The 22,928-nt window shown below is 54.1% G+C and overlaps 1 protein-coding gene across 1 annotated transcript; it reads right to left on the bottom strand.

Annotated features, from left to right (window-relative positions):
• Window positions 1-1,018: 1,018 nt before the first annotated feature.
• On the bottom strand, window positions 1,019-22,851 carry BFSP1 (beaded filament structural protein 1). Its single transcript, XM_061558943.1, is given in 10 exon segments — window positions 1,019-2,440; window positions 2,442-3,013; window positions 3,821-3,927; window positions 4,072-4,157; window positions 4,159-4,293; window positions 6,074-6,175; window positions 15,403-15,534; window positions 17,456-17,551; window positions 19,170-19,230; window positions 22,103-22,851. Coding segments are annotated over 10 exon segments (2,280 nt in total). The 5' UTR covers window positions 22,615-22,851; the 3' UTR covers window positions 1,019-1,963.
• Between the last annotated feature and the right edge of the window lie 77 nt (window positions 22,852-22,928).

Here is a 22,928-nt window from a genome sequence, read left to right as displayed (position 1 = left end):
GAATTTGGCAACCAATATCATCCATGATAGAGGAGTTTTTTGGGGGGGTTAGATCACGTAAATATATAAAAGTGTCGTTAAACCCGCCACCGCCCGACACAGCCAACTAGTAAGGGTTGTCACGTAAGCAGAACGTGCCAATTCGTCACTAGTCACCCAAAAAAAACCTCGATTATGGATGTTGTGGATTGAGCCCCAGCGCTTACATTGCTGAGAGCGAAGTCAAGACCTAACAGACGGAACGGAAGAGTAAAACTACACTCGAAGCAACCCGAGAAACCGTTTCACACGTTTTTGAAAGTTTTAATATGAAGGGTTTAGCTGAGAACGCGTGGCTATAGCCGCACGGAGGGAACGATGGCTGGGGAACGATGGAACGTGATCTCTGTGGCACAAACGAGTTGGTTTCTCAGCTGCGCGTCGTCGGGAGGGAGTGGGAGACGCAACTCTGCGGGCTCTGTCACCTATCGGATCGCCGGGTGCGTCTTGCCGGAGATGGCTTGCCATGCCATGCCACGATTTTAGGGGAAGGCCCAACCCAAACATTGAACGTCTCAAGTTCGCTTGTGGCCAACACGCCGGAGCTATCCGGCACAAGTTTGATGGTTTGTTGAGAAGACAAATAAAGACTTCATAGTGAATTTCGCGAGTGACGACATAGCGATGTAGCGATGATGTCACTGCGATGTGAATGTCGAGAATTCATTACATCACGCTGCACTCATGTCACGAGAGTTCTACAATTGTGCTCATGATAGTCACTTGAAAGTATTGTTTTTCTTCTTATTATGGATGAACATCAAACTGACGTCGTCGAGCCTGGCACACACGGACCTAGGACTCGTCTCTAACGGATTTGTTTTTTTGGTGGTAGGGTGGACGGCTTTGACCGTTACGTAACGAAGCACCTAATATACACACACGGCGACACCCAAGGCAACGCCAGGCAAGGATCCTTTTTTCCGCTCGAAGTTTTATTCCACGCGCTCAAAACCATCCCTCCCCCCCCCCACCACCATCCACCATCCACCGCCCACTGCGGCGATGTACGACGCGCTAAAATGCGTTTCCAAACAACTCTGACCGGCAGCGATGGGCCCGAGTGCTGGCCCAAGGGACCTCGCTCACCAGGCCACGCGAGCCCCGGTCCCGTCCGATCGTGCGCGTTGCACCGCGGGGTACCGCAGGTTACACAACATTTTTTTATTTCTCCGCAACAGCTGCGCCCTCGGTAGCAGCGGCCGGCGCCTACTGACGCCGTGGCCCCAAAAAAGAGCAATTTTTAAGCGTTCGGCACAACCTCTGAAACCCTATCGCCACCCTCATCCGTTTTTATTGTTCAACTTACGGATTATTGAAATTCGTGCCTAACTCTTCGAACTGTATAATGCAAATGTCAATGTTTGCTCTTTAGCAGTAGGAGATTATGTTTTTTATTTTCTTCACGGTATTTGTTTTTCTCGGTTTTATTAGATAGTTTTTGTGTTTGTGCCTATTACATTGTCAACAGTGACTTTAGTCTGGTCACTCTCCTGCACATCCCAACACAACCAGTATATGTCTCAACACCGTGGGGTAGTCTGCTTTTTTTATTTACTAAGGATTCCACCAACTACCACATCATGAAAACCACAACCGTGCGCGTTGCTTTTTTAGTAGAGACTTATAGACACTGCGGAAATCAACGGCACTGGTCAGCTCTGGCAATGAGTAGGTGATGCAGCGCATGAGAGTGTGTGTGTGTGATTCCACAAGCGCGTGTTTCGTGAATTGTATTCGCCCTTGACCACACCGTGAGCTAAATCTAAATACCTGCACGGCGCCAGAAAAACCTGGACGCGTAGATTAAGCCATTAAACGAATCGCTCTGGAAATCCTGTTAACGGGCCGATCGTTTCGGTTGAATTTCAGTCAAACACGCAGCGGCGAGCCACGCCCTGCGTTGCGTCGAACCCCAGGTGGCTCAGTGCGACGAAAATGTCTCCTTCCTCTCCACTGACGTCTCGATGACCAAAGACTTCTCCTCGTAGTCATGCCGCTTGTCATCCACCGTCGTCTCCGTCGACTCCATCACCTCCAGCTTCCCGTAGCTGATGGAGGAGGACGTGAACTCGCCAGCCGCGCCGTATCCGGCCCTTCCTAGGGCTCGGCTGCCCAGATCCGTTGCGCTCTTGGTCTTCTCTACATCGTGCAGGGTCTCCTGCGGAGGAGATGGAGGGGTTTTGCCTATGGACGTCTTGTCTCCGTCTTTGGCTTCGTTGTCTGCGTCACATTTCTTCCTGTCCGCGTCACGAGAGGGCTCTGTAACTTTGTCCTTCCCCTTTTCGCCTTTATCTTTTTTCTCCTCGCCGCCCTCTCGTGCTGGCGTCGCTGGTTCTCTGGATTCCCGCCTCTGCTCGGTATCTGGAACGGAGGGAGGAGCAGGTGGATGCGGAGGTACAGTGGTCTGGCGTAAGCATGGGATCCAGAGGGATGAGGATGTCTCGGTCAAGTGAGGGATCTGAAGGAGGAGCAGGAAGGGGTCCCAGTGATGGCAGGGGAATCAGGAGCTCGTCCTCAACCTCCGCTTCCACCACCGTCACGTGGCCGAGGCTCGGCTCGTAGTAGCACGAGGGCTGGGGCCAGCTGCCGTGGCCGGTGACGCACACGGAGCTCGGCATCGTGTACACCGCAATGTCTTCCTCGCTGCTGCTCGTCTCGGAGACACAGTCCTCTGCGTCCCCGTAGCCAATCTTCTCCCTGATTAAATCCTTCACCCTGCTGTAGGCCCTGCTGAATCTCACTCCGTCTGGGACATCACCTCCTGCTTCGTCGTCGTCCTCCTCTTCCTCCTCGTTTCGTTTACGCCCAGTCCACGTTTCCATTCCCGTTTTCCCCCATCGATCTTTCCCGTGGCCTTCAGTCTCAAACACGTCTTCACCTGGCGCGGTGTGGCCGCTGCACGGATCTTCCATCGGGGAGGTGGACTCAGCCAGTTTCCGACCGCGGGCCCGCACAAACACCGAGTCTGAGTCTGTATCGAGACAGCGCCAGCATCGACGCATCAGCACAGAATTCACACGCGCGCGCACTGTGCAATACCCGCATTAGGGCGCAATATACCGCCTCTAGTTATACGCTGTCGAGACTCGCCCTTGTTTTCCTTCTGCTACCGTCGGCTGTGCCAACGTCTAAAAGATCAGTTTCAAGGACAATGCAGATATTATCATAGTGTGTTTTTTGTTTGCATTTTGACTGCAAGTATTGTGGTTAATGCAGACATGAATCCTTATAAAAAGGTTTCAGTTTTGTTGCCAGAAAAAAGGGGAAAAACCTTATTATTATATTTTGGTACTGGAAAAGGAGGTCTAATGATGTAGATGGTCACCCCGAGCCCTCGTTACTTTGATAGGGCATTGTCTTTGAGCTGTACGCCTTTTGGCGTCCTCTGTTTGAGCACCAATTGGGTCGAGGCTCAAAAGAAAGCCGTCCCTTGGTGTGGACCAATCAGTTTCAAGGACAATGCATACATTATCAGTGTGTTTTTTGTTTGCATTTTGACTGCAAGTATTGTGGTTAATGCAGACATGAATCCTTGTAAAAAGGTTTCAGTTTGTTGCCAGAAAAAAGGGGAAAACCCCTATTATTATGTCAACACACATTAAACAGTTCCATAGAATCGATTAGCTTTAACACATCCTGATGGGGTTTTTCTTTTGTTTAAATGCTCGATCGCCCCGTCTACCAACATCACAGCAACAGGGCACGAAGCGTCAGCGGGTTGCTGTGAGTTTGCGAACCGCGCTCGCGTCGGCGCTCCGTGCGGTGTGACAGGACGCACCTGCCTGTGCCCCGCGGCCCAGCTCTCGTGCCACCAGCTCGGGCACGCAGCGACGCTCCAGAGTGTGCACCGTCGCTGGCACAGCGCCGATGATCACCGAGTGCAGGCTGGATGTCGCAGACGAACGGGGCAAACGGGCACACGCACGGACAGAGGCGATCGGTGTTTGCTCAGCGGGGGGGTGGTGGGGGGAAGGTGTGTGCGACGCCGCTATTCGCGTTCGGTGTCGCTGCCTGCGGCGCCAGCGTTACCGCGAGTCCTCGTTCTCGATGGCGCGGCGGTAGCGCTCCAGCTCGGCCTCCAGGTCGCGCGTGCTCGCCCACAGTCGCTCGTTCTCAGGCACGCTTCGATCGCAGCGCCCCCAGCGCCTGGGCCAGCTCCACCCGGTGCGCCTGGAGCTCGGCGGTGGCGCGGCTCAGCTCTGCTTCGCTGGCGCCCTCGGCCTCCCGCAGATTGCGCTCCAGCTGCTGGCACTGCCACCAGCGCGGCATCGTTGTGGGGTCCGGGGGGGGGGGTTAAGGGGTCAGGGGTCATGGAGTCAGGGTTAAAGCTAGGATGAATAAAATGAGCACCACTGCGGTCATCCTGTACACAGAAACTAGTTTTTGCAACGTGCATGTGGCATTTATACCCCTTTGTTAAATCGTTCTAGTAACATCACTACAATGCCAATCGCACACTTCTCAATGCAATCGGGCACCACGGTTCCGAGATGTTCACTACCTCGCGTGGTATACAGGAGGTTGTGGGTTCGATCCCAACCCTGACGCCTCTATATTTGGAGTTTGCGTGTTCTCCCCGTGGTCACGTGGATTCTTGTCTGGGTCCTCCGGTTTTTCCCCTCCACATTTAGAAACGCGCCTTTTAGAGTATTTGGCTGCTATAAATGTGCAGGTGATAAGCCACTTCGTTGAGCTATCATTTGTGCCCAAGTAGCTTCTGAAAAAGATATATAGAGCTCAGTGGGCCTTACCTTGTAACAATTAATATAGTTTGATAGTTTATTTTTTTCAATCTTAACGTAGCAGAATTATTGGAATGTTATAAAAACACACCTGTTGGTATCTTTTTTATTCAAGTCTTCATTTTTTCTCATGAACGAAGCTTCAAACTGATGTTGGATAGACCAGGTAAGATTCTTTTTTTTTATATATAGTGTATTGCGTTTTCCTTTACACCGCTCAAATTTACTCGTTAAAACAATAAGTCCAGCATTACGTTTTGATTTAAAATTGCCAGCGGCCACACGGCACAGACGAGCAAAGCTCCCGCTAAGCCACTGCCGACAAAATATTGTTGCCGTTCAGGTGAAGTCAAATAACGCGCTGTGGAAATAGCTCCCGGTCCAATCTGATTTCCCCCAATGGGATTATCGGGTCCTTGCAAATCGCTGAGTTGACGGAATGAACGTAATCCGCGCACCCTGCCTGACGGCGGCGGGGGTAGATTCACGGGGATCTTGCCACGAGCCCAGGCCGTGGATTATAACGTCCCCGTGCCAGGCATGCCACGGCCTTCGCATCATCAGATCTCTGCTCCATACAAAACACAATTTGGATTTAGCGCAGCGCCTAAATGTGACTGCATCGCAAGACCGTGCCAATCTTTGGAAAGAGATTTTGGTTCTTCGGTGTTATTTCCAGTTGGAAGAGGCTGTGGCCGGGGAAGGGGGGAGGGGGTAGGAGCAGTGGCGTGTGTAGCCAGTGCAACTGCACCAGAACCCAGAGTCCGACGATTGATGCTGGAGAAATCCGATAAGCTATTAAGCTCTTTTTCACAGGGCCCCAGGCGTCAAACTATAGACACAGCGGTAATTATACAGGGGGCCCCATGTCATTCTCTGCACCAGGGCCCATTACAACGACGCTGCAACCACTTTGGTATCGGAGGGTACAGGGTAGAGAGGGTACAACGACACTGCTTAGAGAACAGAGAGTCCACAGGCAGAGGGGGGAAAGAGAAGCGTCTTGACCCTGAACTGCAATGGGGTCACGGCAGTGCAGATGGCCAGGGGTAGAGAGCTCCAGACACGTTGGGCAACAGAGGATGAAGCTTTATTCTATTGAATAGCAGCTAACTGACCTACAGGATGTACATTGCGACTTCCCATTGTAACATAGCGTCCCACTCGTGGCATGCTGATAATGGTGATGGTGACGGACAGGCCCCGGCGGGCTTGGGAGTGTTCGCTTGAAGACCCCGCGGACGCAACGTGAGTTGGGGGGAGGGGTGGTGATGCTGATGATGTAGCACCTCATCCTGGAGCGCCCTCTGCTGGCTGGAGAGGGAGTCCACCAGGACGCGGAGCTCTGTCACCTGCTGCTGGTGGACGTCGCCAGACCCGCCAGCGCCGCCCTGCAGACGCTCACAGCCCCCCCCCCCCATCACGCCTCAACATGTCCACATTCACATGGCCGGGGCAAGTCGGTTCAGCGCAGTAGCGAGCGGCGTCATTCCCCCCGTGGAGCGTGGGGAGGGGGGAAGCCGAGACGAGACTGAAGGGGCAAACTCGGGGTGAATGCGGGGCTGGGACGAGCAGCTAGGTGGGACTCGTACCCAGCCACTAGTACTCACCCAGCCTCTAACCCCAACCACCCAGCCACTAGTACTCACCCAGCCTCTAACCCCAACCACCCAGCCACTAGTACTCACCCAGCCTCTAACATCAACCACCCAGCCACTAGTACTCACCCAGCCTCTATCACCACCCAGCCACTAGTACTCACCCCGCCTCTAACACCACCCAGCCACTAGTACTCACCAGCCTCTAACACCACCCAACCACTAGTTATCACCCAGCCTCTAACACCACCCAGCCACTAGTACTCACCCTGCCTCTATCACCACCCAGCCACTAGTACTCACCCAGCCTCTATCACCACCCAGCCACTAGTACTCACCCTGCCTCTAACCCCAACCACCCAGCCACTAGTACTCACCCCGCCTCTAACACCACCCAGCCACTAGTACTCACCCTGCCTCTAACACCACCCAGCCACTAGTACTCACCCAGCCTCTAACACCAACCAACCACTAGTACTCACCCAGCCTCTAACACCACCCATCCACTAGTACTCACCCAGCCTCTAACACCACCCAGCCACTAGTACTCACCCAGCCTCTAACACCACCCATCCACTAGTACTCACCCCGCCTCTAACACCACCCAGCCACTAGTACTCACCCAGCCTCTAACACCACCCATCCACTAGTACTCACCCAGCCTCTAACACCACCCATCCACTAGTACTCAACCAGCCTCTAACACCACCCATCCACTAGTACTCACCCAGCCTCTAACACCACCCACCCACTAGTACTCACCCCGCCTCTAACACCACCCAGCCACTAGTACTCACCCCGCCTCTAACACCACCCAGCCACTAGTACTCACCCCGCCTCTAACACCACCCAGCCACTAGTACTCACCCAGCCTCTAACACCACGCACCCACTAGTACTCACCCAGCCTCTAACACCACCCACCCACTAGTACTCACCCTGCCTCTAACACCACCCATCCACTAGTACTCACCCCGCCTCTAACACCACCCACCCACTAGTACTCACCCAGCCTCTAACACCACCCAGCCACTAGTACTCACCCCGCCTCTAACACCACCCAGCCACTAGTACTCACCCTGCCTCTAACACCACCCAGCCACTAGTACTCACCCAGCCTCTAACACCACCCAGCCACTAGTACTCACCCCGCCTCTAACACCACCCACCCACTAGTACTCACCCCGCCTCTAACACCACCCAGCCACTAGTACTCACCCCGCCTCTAACACCACCCACCCACTAGTACTCACCCTGCCTCTAACACCACCCACCCACTAGTACTCACCCAGCCTCTAACACCACCCACCCACTAGTACTCACCCCGCCTCTAACACCACCCACCCACTAGTACTCACCCCGCCTCTAACACCACCCAGCCACTAGTACTCACCCAGCCTCTAACACCACCCAGCCACTAGTACTCACCCTGCCTCTAACACCACCCAGCCACTAGTACTCACCCAGCCTCTAACACCACCCAGCCACTAGTACTCACCCCGCCTCTAACACCAACCAGCCACTAGTACTCACCCCGCCTCTAACACCACCCAGCCACTAGTACTCACCCAGCCTCTAACACCACCCACCCACTAGTACTCACCCCGCCTCTAACACCACCCAGCCACTAGTACTCACCCCGCCTCTAACACCACCCAGCCACTAGTACTCACCCCGCCTCTAACACCAACCAGCCACTAGTACTCACCCCGCCTCTAACACCAACCAGCCACTAGTACTCACCCAGCCTCTAACACCAACCAGCCACTAGTACTCACCCCGCCTCTAACACCACCCAGCCACTAGTACTCACCCAGCCTCTAACACCACCCACCCACTAGTACTCACCCAGCCTCTAACACCAACCAGCCACTAGTACTCACCCGGCCTCTAACACCAACCACCCACTAGTACTCACCCCGCCTCTAACACCAACCACCCACTAGTACTCACCCAGCCTCTAACACCGCCCATCCACTAGTACTCACCCTGCCTCTAACACCACCCAGCCACTAGTACTCACCCAGCCTCTAACACCACCCATCCACTAGTACTCACCCAGCCTCTAACACCACCCATCCACTAGTACTCACCCAGCCTCTAACACCACCCACCCACTAGTACTCACCCTGCCTCTAACACCACCCAACCACTAGTACTCACCCAGCCTCTAACACCACCCAGCCACTAGTACTCACCCAACCTCTAACACCACCCAACCACTAGTACTCACCCAGCCTCTAACACCACCCAGCCACTAGTACTCACCCAGCCTCTAACACCACCCAGCCACTAGTACTCACCCAGCCTCTAACACCACCCAACCACTAGTACTCACCCAGCCTCTAACACCACCCAACCACTAGTACTCACCCAGCCTCTAACACCACCCAGCCACTAGTACTCACCCAGCCTCTAACACCACCCAGCCACTAGTACTCACCCAGCCTCTAACACCACCCAGCCACTAGTACTCACCCAGCCTCTAACACCACCCAGCCACTAGTACTCACCCAGCCTCTAACACCACCCAGCCACTAGTACTCACCCAGCCTCTAACACCACCCAGCCACTAGTACTCACCCAGCCTCTAACACCACCCAACCACTAGTACTCACCCAGCCTCTAACACCACCCAGCCACTAGTACTCACCCAGCCTCTAACACCACCCAGCCACTAGTACTCACCCAGCCTCTAACACCAACCATCCACTAGTACTCACCCCGCCTCTAACACCACCCAGCCACTAGTACTCACCCAGCCTCTAACACCAACCACCCACTAGTACTCACCCCGCCTCTAACACCACCCAGCCACTAGTACTCACCCAGCCTCTAACACCACCCAGCCACTAATACTCACCCCGCCTCTAACACCACCCAGCCACTAGTACTCACCCAGCCTCTAACACCACCCAACCACTAGTACTCACCCAGCCTCTAACGCCACCCAGCCACTAGTACTCACCCCGCCTCTAACACCACCCAGCCACTAGTACTCACCCAGCCTCTAACACCGCCCAACCACTAGTACTCACCCAGCCTCTAACACCACCCAGCCACTAGTACTCACCCCGCCTCTAACACCACCCAACCACTAGTACTCACCCTGCCTCTAACACCACCCAGCCACTAGTACTCACCCAGCCTCTAACACCGCCCAACCACTAGTACTCACCCAGCCTCTAACACCACCCAGCCACTAGTACTCACCCAGCCTCTAACACCGCCCATCCACTAGTACTCACCCCGCCTCTAACACCACCCAGCCACTAGTACTCACCCAGCCTCTAACACCGCCCATCCACTAGTACTCACCCCGCCTCTAACACCACCCAACCACTAGTACTCACCCAGCCTCTAACACCACCCAGCCACTAGTACTCACCCAGCCTCTAACACCACCCAACCACTAGTACTCACCCCGCCTCTAACACCACCCAACCACTAGTACTCACCCCGCCTCTAACCCCAACCAACCACTAGTACTCACCCAGCCTCTAACACCACCGACCCACTAGTACTCACCCAGCCTCTAACACCACCCAGCCACTAGTACTCACCCAGCCTCTAACACCACCCAGCCACTAGTACTCACCCCGCCTCTAACACCACCCAACCACTAGTACTCACCCAGCCTCTAGCACCACCCAGCCACTAGTACTCACCCAGCCTCTAACACCACCCAACCACTAGTACTTACCCCGCCTCTAACACCACCCACCCACTAGTACTCACCCAGCCTCTAACACCACCCAGCCACTAGTACTCACCCAGCCTCTAACACCACCCAACCACTAGTACTCACCCAGCCTCTAACACCACCCAACCACTAGTACTCACCCAGCCTCTAACACCACCCAGCCACTAGTACTCACCCAGCCTCTAACACCACCCAGCCACTAGTACTCACCCAGCCTCTAACACCACCCAACCACTAGTACTCACCCAGCCTCTAACACCACCCAGCCACTAGTACTCACCCAGCCTCTAACACCACCCAGCCACTAGTACTCACCCAGCCTCTAACACCACCCAACCACTAGTACTCACCCAGCCTCTAACACCACCCAGCCACTAGTACTCACCCAGCCTCTAACACCACCCAGCCACTAGTACTCACCCCGCCTCTAACACCACCCAGCCACTAGTACTCACCCAGCCTCTAACACCACCCAGCCACTAGTACTCACCCAGCCTCTAACACCAAAAAACCACTAGTACTCACCCCGCCTCTAACACCACCCACCCACTAGTACTCACCCAGCCTCTAACACCACCCAGCCACTAGTACTCACCCAGCCTCTAACACCACCCACCCACTAGTACTCACCCAGCCTCTAACACCACCCAGCCACTAGTACTCACCCAGCCTCTAACACCACCCAGCCACTAGTACTCACCCAGCCTCTAACACCAACCAACCACTAGTACTCACCCAGCCTCTAACACCAACCAACCACTAGTACTCACCCAGCCTCTAACACCACCCAGCCACATGTACTCACCCAGCCTCTAACACCACCCAGCCACTAGTACTCACCCCGCCTCTATCACCACACAGCCACTAGTACTCACCCCGCCTCTAACACCACCCAGCCACTAGTACTCACCCTGCCTCTATCACCACCCAGCCACTAGTACTCACCCCGCCTCTAACACCACCCAGCCACTAGTACTCACCCCGCCTCTAACACCACCCAGCCACTAGTACTCACCCAGCCTCTAACACCACCCAGCCACTAGTACTCACCCAGCCTCTAACACCACCCAGCCACTAGTACTCACCCCGCCTCTAACACCACCCACCCACTAGTACTCACCCAGCCTCAAACACCACCCAGCCACTAGTACTCACCCCGCCTCTAACCCCAACCAGCCACTAGTACTCACCCCGCCTCTAACACCACCCACCCACTAGTACTCACCCAGCCTCAAACACCACCCACCCACTAGTACTCACCCCGCCTCTAACCCCAACCAGCCACTAGTACTCACCCCGCCTCTAACACCACCCAGCCACTAGTACTCACCCTGCCTCTATCACCACCCAGCCACTAGTACTCACCCAGCCTCTAACACCACCCAGCCACTAGTACTCACCCCGCCTCTAACACCACCCAGCCACTAGTACTCACCCAGCCTCTAACACCACCCAGCCACTAGTACTCACCCAGCCTCTAACACCACCCAGCCACTAGTACTCACCCAGCCTCTAACCCCAACCAACCACTAGTACTCACCCAGCCTCTAACACCACCCAGCCACTAGTACTCACCCCGCCTCTAACACCACCCAGCCACTAGTACTCACCCAGCCTCTAACCCCAACCAACCACTAGTACTCACCCCGCCTCTAACACCACCCAGCCACTAGTACTCACCCCGCCTCTAACACCACCCAGCCACTAGTACTCACCCAGCCTCTAACACCAACCAACCACTAGTACTCACCCCGCCTCTAACCCCAACCAGCCACTAGTACTCACCCCGCCTCTAACACCACCCAGCCACTAGTACTCACCCTGCCTCTATCACCACCCAGCCACTAGTACTCACCCCGCCTCTAACACCACCCAACCACTAGTACTCACCCAGCCTCTAACACCACCCACCCACTAGTACTCACCCAGCCTCTAACCCCAACCAGCCACTAGTACTCACCCAGCATCTATCACCACCCAGCCACTAGTACTCACCCAGCCTCTAACACCACCCAACCACTAGTACTCACCCAGCCTCTAACCCCAACCAGCCACTAGTACTCACCCCGCCTCTAACCCCAACCAACCACTAGTAAATTTCGATTTAAAGCTTTCGTGACTGCAGGGATTCATCTTCTTGGTTCTTTCGGTAAAGTCACGTAGAAGGGAAGTAATACAATAATAAAAATAAAACATAATAATGTTTTATTTATATTATTTTATTTCCCTTCTACGTGACTTTACCGAAAGAACCAAGAAGATCAGCCACTAGTACTCACCCAGCCTCTAACACCACCCACCCACTAGTACTCACCCCGCCTCTAACACCACCCACCCACTAGTACTCACCCCGCCTCTAACACCACCCACCCACTAGTACTCACCCCGCCTCTAACACCACCCACCCACTAGTACTCACCCTGCCTCTAACACCACCCAGCCACTAGTACTCACCCCGCCTCTAACACCACCCAGCCACTAGTACTCACCCAGCCTCTAACACCACCCAGCCACTAGTACTCACCCAGCCTCTAACACCACCCAACCACTAGTACTCACCCAGCCTCTAACACCACCCAGCCACTAGTACTCACTCAGCCTCTAACACCACCCAGCCACTAGTACTCACCCAGCCTCTAACACCACCCAGCCACTAGTACTCACCCAGCCTCTAACACCACCCAACCACTAGTACTCACCCAGCCTCTAACCCCAACCAGCCACTAGTACTCACCCCGCCTCTCACCCCAACCAACCACTAGTAAATTTCGATTTAAAGCTTTCGTGACTGCAGGGATTCATCTTCTTGGTTCTTTCGGTAAAGTCACGTAGAAGGGAAGTAATACAATAATAAAAATAAAACATAATAATGTTTTATTTATATTATTTTATTTCCCTTCTACGTGACTTTACCGAAAGAACCAAGAAGATCAGCCACTAGTACTCACCCAGCCTCTAACACCACCCACCCACTAGTACTCACCCCGCCTCTAACACCACCCACCCACTAGTACTCACCCCGCCTCTAACACCACCCACCCACTAGTACTCACCCCGCCTCTAACACCACCCACCCACTAGTACTCACCCTGCCTCTAACACCACCCAGCCACTAGTACTCACCCCGCCTCTAACACCACCCAGCCACTAGTACTCACCCAGCCTCTAACACCACCCAGCCACTAGTACTCACCCAGCCTCTAACACCACCCAACCACTAGTACTCACCCAGCCTCTAACACCACCCAGCCACTAGTACTCACTCAGCCTCTAACACCACCCAGCCACTAGTACTCACCCAGCCTCTAACACCACCCAGCCACTAGTACTCACCCCGCCTCTAACACCACCCACCCACTAGTACTCACCCAGCCTCTAACACCACCCACCCACTAGTACTCACCCAGCCTCTATCACCACCCAGCCACTAGTACTCACCCCGCCTCTAACACCACCCACCCACTAGTACTCACCCTGCCTCTAACACCACCCACCCACTAGTACTCACCCTGCCTCTAACACCACCCACCCACTAGTACTCACCCCGCCTCTAACACCACCCAGCCACTAGTACTCACCCAGCCTCTAACACCACCCAGCCACTAGTACTCACCCTGCCTCTAACACCACCCAGCCACTAGTACTCACCCTGCCTCTATCACCACCCAGCCACTAGTACTCACCCAGCCTCTAACACCACCCAGCCACTAGTACTCACCCCGCCTCTAACACCAACCACTAGTACTCACCCAGCCTCTAACACCACCCAGCCACTAGTACTCACCCAGCCCCTAACCCCAACCAACCACTAGTACTCATCCAGACTCTAACCCCAACCAACCACTAGTACTCACCCAGCCTCTAACCCCAACCAACCACTAGTACTCACCCAGCCTCTAACACCAACCAACCACTAGTACTCACCCCGCCTCTAACACCAACCACTAGTACTCACCCAGCCTCTAACACCACCCAGCCACTAGTACTCACCCAGCCCCTAACCCCAACCAACCACTAGTACTCATCCAGACTCTAACCCCAACCAACCACTAGTACTCATCCAGACTCTAACCCCACCCACCCACTAGTACTCACCCAGCCTCTAACACCACCCAGCCACTAGTACTCACCCTGCCTCTAACACCACCCAACCACTAGTACTCACACAGCCTCTAACACCACCCAACCACTAGTACTCACCCAGCCTCTAACCCCAACCAGCCACTAGTACTCACCCAGCCTCTAACACCACCCAGCCACTAGTACTCACCCTGCCTCTAACACCACCCAGCCACTAGTACTCACCCAGCCTCTAACACCACCCAGCCACTAGTACTCACCCGCCTCTAACACCACCCAGCCACTAGTACTCACCCCGCCTCTAACACCACCCAGCCACTAGTACTCACCCCGCCTCTAACACCACCCAGCCACTAGTACTCACCCTATCACTAACACCAACCATCAGTTCCATCCCTCGCCCGAACCAACCACCGTGACCAATCCACCGCTGTGCGACGACCTCCCCCAAGCCGTCACCGCCCCCTCACAAAACCCGCGACGCAACAATCCGCCTGGCGCCCGCCCGCCCGCACGCGAGCCGATGTCACCGCTGCATCTCCCCCACCGATGTCACCGCTGCATCTCCCCCACCGATGTCACCGCCGCATCTCCCCCACCAATGTGACCGCTGCATCTCCCCCACCGATGTCACCGCTGCATCTCCCCCACCGATGTCACCGCTGCATCTCCACCACCGGCGCGCGTGCCCATGCCGTGGCGTTACAGGTCGAGTCGCCCGAGCGCGGTGCGTTATCGGTGCGCGTGGCAGCAGCGAGTTGGCGCGGTGGACATTGGGGTGAGGACGTTGACCATCGCAGTGGACCCCCCAACACCCCCCCTCGAACCCCCCCCTCGACTCCCCCCCCCCTTGACCCCTCCCTCGACTCTCCCCCCGACCCCCCCCCCCTCGAACCCCCCCCTCGACTCTTCCCCCAACCTCCCACCTCGAACCCCCCCTCGACTCCCCCCCCGACCCCCCACCTCGAACCCCCCCCTTGACTCCCCCTCTCGACTCCCCCCCTAACCCCCCACCTCGAACCCCCCCTGGACTCCCCCCCCCCAACCCCTCACCTCGAACCCCCCCTTGATTCCCTCCTCGACTCCCCCCCCCCCCTCGAACCCCCCCCCTCGACTCCCCCCCCTTCGAACCCCCCTCGACTCTTCCCCCAACCCCCACCTCAAACCCCCCCCCTTGACCCCCCCCTCTAGACTCCCCCCCGACCCCCCCCCTCTCGACTCCCCCCCCCCCCGCTCACCTGACAGTCGCTGCCCATCTCGTGCTGAAGCTGCTCGGTCTCCGTGGTCCCCAAGGCGTCTGGGGAGAGCCCCTCAATGGAGGTCATCATCTGCCCCACGAGCTCCACGCTCTCACGGAGCTCAGGCAGGTGCTGTGGCGGAGGAGGACCACGGGAGGGGAGGAGTCAGGAGAAGGTGGGGGGGGTCACAACTAGGGCTGAACGATTTGGGGGAAATATCTAATTGCTATTTTTTTTTCTGGCGGATATTGCGATTTGATTTGCGATTATATTTGTTTAAGTCAAGCTCCAGTTCAATATTCACTGTGTAATAGATTTAAAACACGTGATGGAGCATTACCACATGATACCATCAACATATGAATATATTATAATGCAAGGATGAGAACATAAAATATATTAATTGCTTCCAACATGTATTTATGAAAAAAAATCATTGAAATAGAACAATCAAACATAGAACAATCGTTAAGTTAAATAAATAAAGTTATAACAATAAAAAATAAACAATTCCAATAAGAAAGTAATAGGACTTTTCAAATCGCAAAAAATCGCAGCCTTTGCGATTTGCTAATCGCATTGTTTCAAATTGCGATTGCGATTTGAAATCGATTAATCGTTCAGCCCCAGTCACAACCTCAGCCGGCCAACGAGCGTCCTAGATTCCGGGAGATTACCCTTCCTGGTGTCTCATATGACTCTAAACTTAAAAAAAATGACCAGGTAAGGCCCACTGAGCTATAGAGATATTTTTTCAGAAGCGATCTGGTCACAAATGATCGCTCAACGAAGTAGCTTATCACATAAAATATCCATCAGCTAAATACTCTAAACGCACGATTCTTAATGTGGAGATGAAAACCAGAGAAATCCACGCGAGCACGGGAGAACATGCAAACTCTTTTCCATACCAAGCGAGGTAGTTAACATCTCAGCTCCTGGAAGAAAATAACACCTCTCTGTCCGTATCTCCGCTGCACTTTAGTTTTGAGTCGTGAGAAATAAATTCGATTTGGAAAAACAGCTCAAGAATCCCGTGCTGTGCAGTGCGTCACCTCCGGGTGGCTAAGCTTCAATGCTGCTGCAAGCTGCGCTCGAAAGAGAACCCGGACCACGTGGGGAGTCCAGGATGACCCTAAGATTCGTCCCCGCAGGCCGGACGAAAATATTTATGCGGGAAACATCTGGCAGGCTGATAATTGATAATTGTTTTTTTACCCTTTTATCTGGCAACAAAACTGACACCTTTTCACAAGGAGTCATGTTTGCATAGACCACAATACCTGCAGTCATAATGCAAACAAAAACATAACTCTGATAATGTATGCATTATACTTGAAGTTGATTGCTCCACACCCGAGACAGCTTTCCTTAGAGCCTAGTCTCACATGGTGTTGGACCAGATGACGCCAAAAGGCGCAAATGAGGTTCCCGTGATCTGGCAGGCTTTTTTCGCATCAGACAGCTGTGCTCCATCATCATCGCCGGAGCATCGCCGGAGTGCGTGATGGACTAACGTCGTTGCTCGCGATGCCGTGGAGAATTCGAAGCCTCTGAAGAAGGGGCCTCATCCGACGCGTCGTCCCGCTGCGTGTTGCTCTATTAGCTCGCGAGGCGGTGGTGCTTAGCAACGACAACGCAGCGCTGCCAAGCGCAAGGCATGGGCGAATGAGTGTGAGTGTGATCAGGGGCGAATGAGTGAAATGAGCAGACCAACTGTGAATGGAAGTGTGAGTGCAATAACAGCGGCGAATGAGTGAACGCACGACCAGACCAAGGACGAATGAGCGAATGGCTCAACGAGGGATGAACTGAATGTGCGATTGGATGAACGAACGCGCGACCATGAGCGACTAAGTGAGACACGTGGCCAGGACTTACGGTGCATCCTGACGAGGTGTGAATAAGCCAGGAGAATGGACGCCTGGCCGCGGGATGAATTTACAAACGCCCGACCAAAGGTGAACGACCGAACTAACGGCCGGCTAGGGGGGGGGGGTGGTTGTTGTTGAATGAATGAGTGAGTGACGGAATGTGTGAAGGCAGCAGCCACCTGCTTGTGGGCGTCCCGCGTGAACGCCGCGTCCTCCATCAGGACCTGGGTCTCGATCTGCAGCGCGAGGTGGGCGGACAGCGCCTCGTGCGCGTCCTGCAACACAAAGTCCGCTCCAGAGACGGATCCACCGAGCACCGCTCCTCCTCCACCCCACCACCGGCATCGTCGTCGTTCGTCAATCATGGATATACGAGCTTGTTTGCCCGTCCAAGGCCGGGTGTATATTGCAGTAGATCTGAATATTCAAAATTGTTCAGCTCATGATTGTTAATGAGCGGGGTGGTGGCGGGTTGCCCCATGTGGAGTGACGTCACCCGCTAATGGTTATTGGGGAGGGGTGCGGCATGTGGAATAACGTCACCCGCTCATGATTATTGGAGAGGGGTGCGGCATGTAGAGTGACGTCACCCGCTCATGATTATTCATGAGGAAGGGGGAGCCTCATGTAGAGTGACGTCACGCGCGGGACACACACATTCTTGGCTTATTATATTAGTAATAAAAACACGCGCGCGCGCATTCACTCGCTCTCGAAGAGAGAGAGAACGACTCTCAGAGCAGCCACGCGGCGAGCCGGCGACGCTACCGACAATTACCCGAGCTCTGCGATCTTCTGCGTGTCGAGGTGTTTTCAGCCCATAAATGGGCGTTCACATGGGGGAGGCTACCGGAGCACCCAGAGGAAACCCACGCGCTGCGAAGGGAAAACATCGGATCCCCGCACAGACGTGGCACGTGGAGTCCACGTCTTTTTTTTTGTCTGTACTCTGCTGCCTCCTCCTCCTCGCAGAGCCCAGGGTTAATGGAACGTCCTCAACGCCCGCGAAAATGGAGATTGACAACTCGTGTGGCTGATCCACCACCCCCCCTCGCCTTTCACAGCGCTGAATTAGGGGGGCCCACGCACGCCACGGCGGCGCTGCTTAAAGGCTGCCCTGTGCCGGGCGCCCATCTCTGGAAATCTGTGGAAAAAAAGAGCTCCACAAGCTCATCGGATTCCTCCCAGTCTTAATCGAGATTCTGATTCTGATGCGGGGCCAATGTGGCAGACAGCCCCTGCAAAAGGTGCCATTTGCCCGAAACGTCACAACAGCCCAGCGGTTCTTAACCCGGAGTGCACGCACCCCTGGGGGTGCGAGACGCCCTCTCTGGGGGACGAGAGACATGGCCAGATTTAGTTTAGAAGGTAAATCATCGAACACACAATTTAAGCACGGAGGCACGTAAATACAACTACGCTGCTTCATCAAACCCGATGTGTCGACCTACTGCCGGCTTCGGAGCCCTCTCCAACATAACATTAGCTGCCCCGCCCATCTCTTAACCTTTATAAGCAGCTTGCCCTCAAAGGCTAACCTCCCTGTTCCTGATGACGACCGCTTGTGTTGCGATCGAAACGTCGTGGTATTTTTTAGTCACTTTGTTTGTATTATTATATTGGTTTTTTTTTCAACCTACGTGACTTTACATGAAAGAACCATAGAACATGAAACCCGAGGTATTTATTAACATTCTACATGTATTTGTTTACGATTGAGAAGCACCAAAGGGGTGCAAGGCTGCAGTAAAGGTCAAGAAGCACTGCTCCAGGAATTGCCTCCTCCTCCGCCGAGTTATTGCTGCCGAGCGCCGGTGGCGAGCAAGGCGCGGCAGTGCGGGAGAGTGGCATGGTGGTGGTGGTGGTGGAGGGTGAGTGCGAGCAGGGCTTTACGTGGCTCAGTCGCTCCAGGTCTTCCCGCAGTCGTTGGAGGTTGTCGCTCTCACTTTTCCACCTGAAATTCACGGCGAGTCTTGGTCAGAAGCTGCCTCGGCTGTGAGCGGGACATCATGGCACCATCATTCAAACCCACCACCTCATCAATTGCCATCGTTATCACTACCATCCGTACTAGACGAGGTTGTTTTGGATTCGATCGCGTAAGTGTCACTCTGTTGTGGATTTGCTCTCCAACTCACCGGTGTGCCGTATTAGTAGCGATTTGGCATGTTTTACGTGACAACCCTTACGAATTGGCTGTGTCGGGTGGTGGTGGGTTTAACGACACATTTATATTATGGATGATATTTGTCGCGAAAGCCTACTACGCGTTAAACATCCCGTCCTCAAAACAGACGGCGCTGCTAGTTTCACATGTAGGATTTCGCGACCAATATTCATAATAGAGGGTTTTTTTTGGCGTTAGATCGCGTAAATATAAATGTGTCGTTAAACCCTCCACCACCACCCGACACAGACAATTAGTAAGGTTTGTCACGTAAACAGAACGTGCCAATTCGTTGACAAATCTGGCTGCCCGCCTGATGAAGCTGGTTGTAATTCCTGGTGAAACGTCGTACTCAGATTGTAAATGCTGTGGGTTTACTCTCCAACACACCGGCGTGCTGTACTAGTGACGAATTGGCACGTTCTGTTTACGTGACAATCCTTACTAATCGGCTGTGTCGGGTGGTGGCGGGTTTAACGACACATTTATATTTACGCAATCTAACAAAAAAAACTATATTACGGATGATATTGGTCTCAAAATCATACGAGGTGTTAAACTGATAATAATCACTATCAACCTGCCACTTCTGAGTACCTGGCGTTTTTTTTTTGCTGTTTGATGCCTTGTACATGTACAGTGCCTGTTGTCAAGCCACGCGTACCACGTGCGGGTAACGCTGACTCTACTTCACCACGCTGAGTTCGTGCCGGGTTCGTGAAGGCGTAGAGCATAGAGGCAGGCGCATAGAAGCACAGTCCAACCACGGATCGTGCGTGCATCGCCTGTTACTACTGCCCCACAACACAGCCCCGTAGCCTATGATGTGTTTGTACAGAGTGAAAAAAAAAACCTAAGAGTATGAATCCTTGCAGTCACGAAAGTTTCAAATCTAGAATTGTACAGGGTGCTTCAAAATAATGTGAACACTTCTGAGAATTTGCAACTGTGCCTCCGAGCTCTGGAGACCACCTGGAGAAGATTCCAGGCGTGCGTTGACAACGATTGCGAACAAGTGAGAGACACTTTCACTTTTTGAAGCTATTGACATTCAGTTGTTATCATGTTACAGTGTATTATCCGTGTTTTTCCCATTAAAATCGATAGTCCCATGTAAGTGTTAATATTTTTTTGAAGCACCCTGTATACAATTGTACCCAAGTCTCCCTTGAGAGAGAGAGGGAAAGAGCTGCGGTCTCAATGGGATCTTAGCCGGCTTAAATAATGGCAATCAATCGCTCGATCAATCAGGCAGACACCGAAGTCTCCCTCGGCGCGCCCCTGTGCAAGGTGAGCTGACGAGGAGTCGGTGCGACCGACGCGGAGGGACACGTGGTGCAACTGACGCGCCGTTTCCCGGTTCGAGGCCGTGAATGTTGAGTTGAGTTTCGTTTGTTCGTGCCGCCTATACAACGGGACCGATAGCCGGTAGCAAACAACGAAGACGGGCATAATGCACGTGTATTTGCGTGTACCAAAGCAAAATATGTAGCAGGTCAAACTTCTCTTGCACCGTACGTAGCCAACCGTGCTCATCAGAGGTGCGGGGGAAGGACAGCAAACTAACAAACAAAAATCAGTTCTTAAGAATTGAGTTTTCAATCTAGAGTTAGAATTGCATAGCTCTAGTGGCTTCCTAATATCGGAAAGAAGAGCGTTCCAGACGGCCGCGGAAGCGCATCTGAAAGCGCGTTTATATGTTTATCGTAAGCTTTGAGGACTTTGGGACCCTACCCAAGTTCCGTGGCAATGTATGGTATACAGAGAACTCTACTCTATCGCTACTCCGTTAAGCATAACTGCACGCCACTGCAACGCGAGCCAGTGTGTGTAGCGGGAGTGAGTGCGTTAGGGAGTGGCGGCGTAGTGGTTAGCTCACTTCACTACGAAGCCGGGCTATGTAACTTCGATTTCCGACCACGGTTAATACCAGTAGCAAGTGATATTAACTGTACTTTTTGGTTCTTTCAGTAAAGTCACGTAGTTAGAAAAATATATTTAAAAAATATATCTGTAAAAAAATGTTTCACGACGTTATTTTCTTTTATTTTTCTACCTACGTGACTTTACCGAAATAACCAAATAGTATGGATTCCTGCAGTCACGAAAGCTTCAAATCAAGATTGATATTAACTGATGGACTGGACCTGTGTCTCCTCTAGGTTGACTCGACTTTAAAATAGGTGGTCGCTAATAGCACTTGACCCAACTGTTCATAATTCTAATACGAGGGACCATTGTCTTGGAACTGGTAGTGATGGACACCGTGCAGATGTGAAGTTTGTTGTTGTTGTTGTTAATTAAACACGCAGCTGTGTTTTAATGAATACATTTGATTCCAATTAAATAAACGCTTTACAAGTAAACACTCGCGTAATGCGTGCCACGTCTGCCGCAGCTCTCTGTGCGGGAGTCTCTGTGCGTGCACGCGAACCACCTTGACCCTTGACCCGTTATCACTCCCCTGCCGTGGCGGACACTGGAATACCGACGTCCTTGATCAATGGGGCACCAGCTACGCCACGACACCGTCGCCTGCACCGTGCGGCCTCGTCGTTCCCCACGCCCCAAGTGCCTGGCCCAAGTTCCCCCAACTTCCACTACCCCTGGTCCACGTGCTCCACGTGACCCTCCTCGCTCATGGCCTTGGGCCCCCTACCGGCGCTTGTAATCCGTCTCCTCCTCCGCGCGCGCCGCCTCCAGCTCGCGTCGCAGGCGCCGCTCCTCTGCCTTCAGGTCGTCCAGCCTCTGCTCCGTGAGCCCGAGGCACTCGGAGTAGACGGCATCAGGCCCCGAGAGCTGCGCGAGGCGGCGCGCCTTCTCCAGCTGATGTCGCAGCACGAGGCTGCGTTGCTCCAGCGCGCGCGCTCGGCCGATGAAGCCGCTCAGGTGCGCGCTCAGCTCGCGCACTTCGTCTACGTCGGCCGCGTCGGCCCCGAAGTGGGCTGACTGCGGCGGCGGTGAGAGGCGGCCGTGCAGGGCGGATGGCTCGAAGCGAGCCAGCGAGCCGGCTCCCCAGCGCCCGAGGCCGTCGTCCCTCCGAGCCGGGTCACGCGCCCCTCTGGAGGCGGTGACCTCCTTTCGCACGGCGAGACCGCGGTCCGGAGGGGACGCGGCTCCTCGGTGCCAGTCATCCCCGCGCGGTACCCCGACCCCGCTGGGTTGGGACATGCTCGGGTCGTGTCAGGTGGCCGGGCATTCCAGCCAGCGTGAGAAAAGCGCAATCGGCCCGAGAGCCTCCATATTTATAGATTTGCTCGCTAATCCGCGGCGCTCGGACGCCGATCGCGCTCAGCGGTATTTTCGTCTGACGATTCGAATAAAACCAAAAAATGCCAGCGCTGCTGTGCGAGTCGCACGCGGATGAAGCGAGACAAAGAGAAACACCGACGCGGGCCGCGACCGCCGAGAGCCGGGAACAAAGCTCGGCCCCGCGCCTGCGATCAGCTCTCACGCCCTTTGCACAAACACAGCTGGCCTATTCT

Source organism: Lethenteron reissneri, chromosome 25 (assembly GCF_015708825.2).
Source record: "Lethenteron reissneri isolate LAM-NWPU_2019-01 chromosome 25, ASM1570882v1, whole genome shotgun sequence".
In the NCBI taxonomy this organism is placed as follows: domain Eukaryota; kingdom Metazoa; phylum Chordata; class Hyperoartia; order Petromyzontiformes; family Petromyzontidae; genus Lethenteron; species Lethenteron reissneri.
Note: the sequence above shows the minus strand (reverse complement) of the source record. Positions and strands in the feature narration are given on the sequence as shown.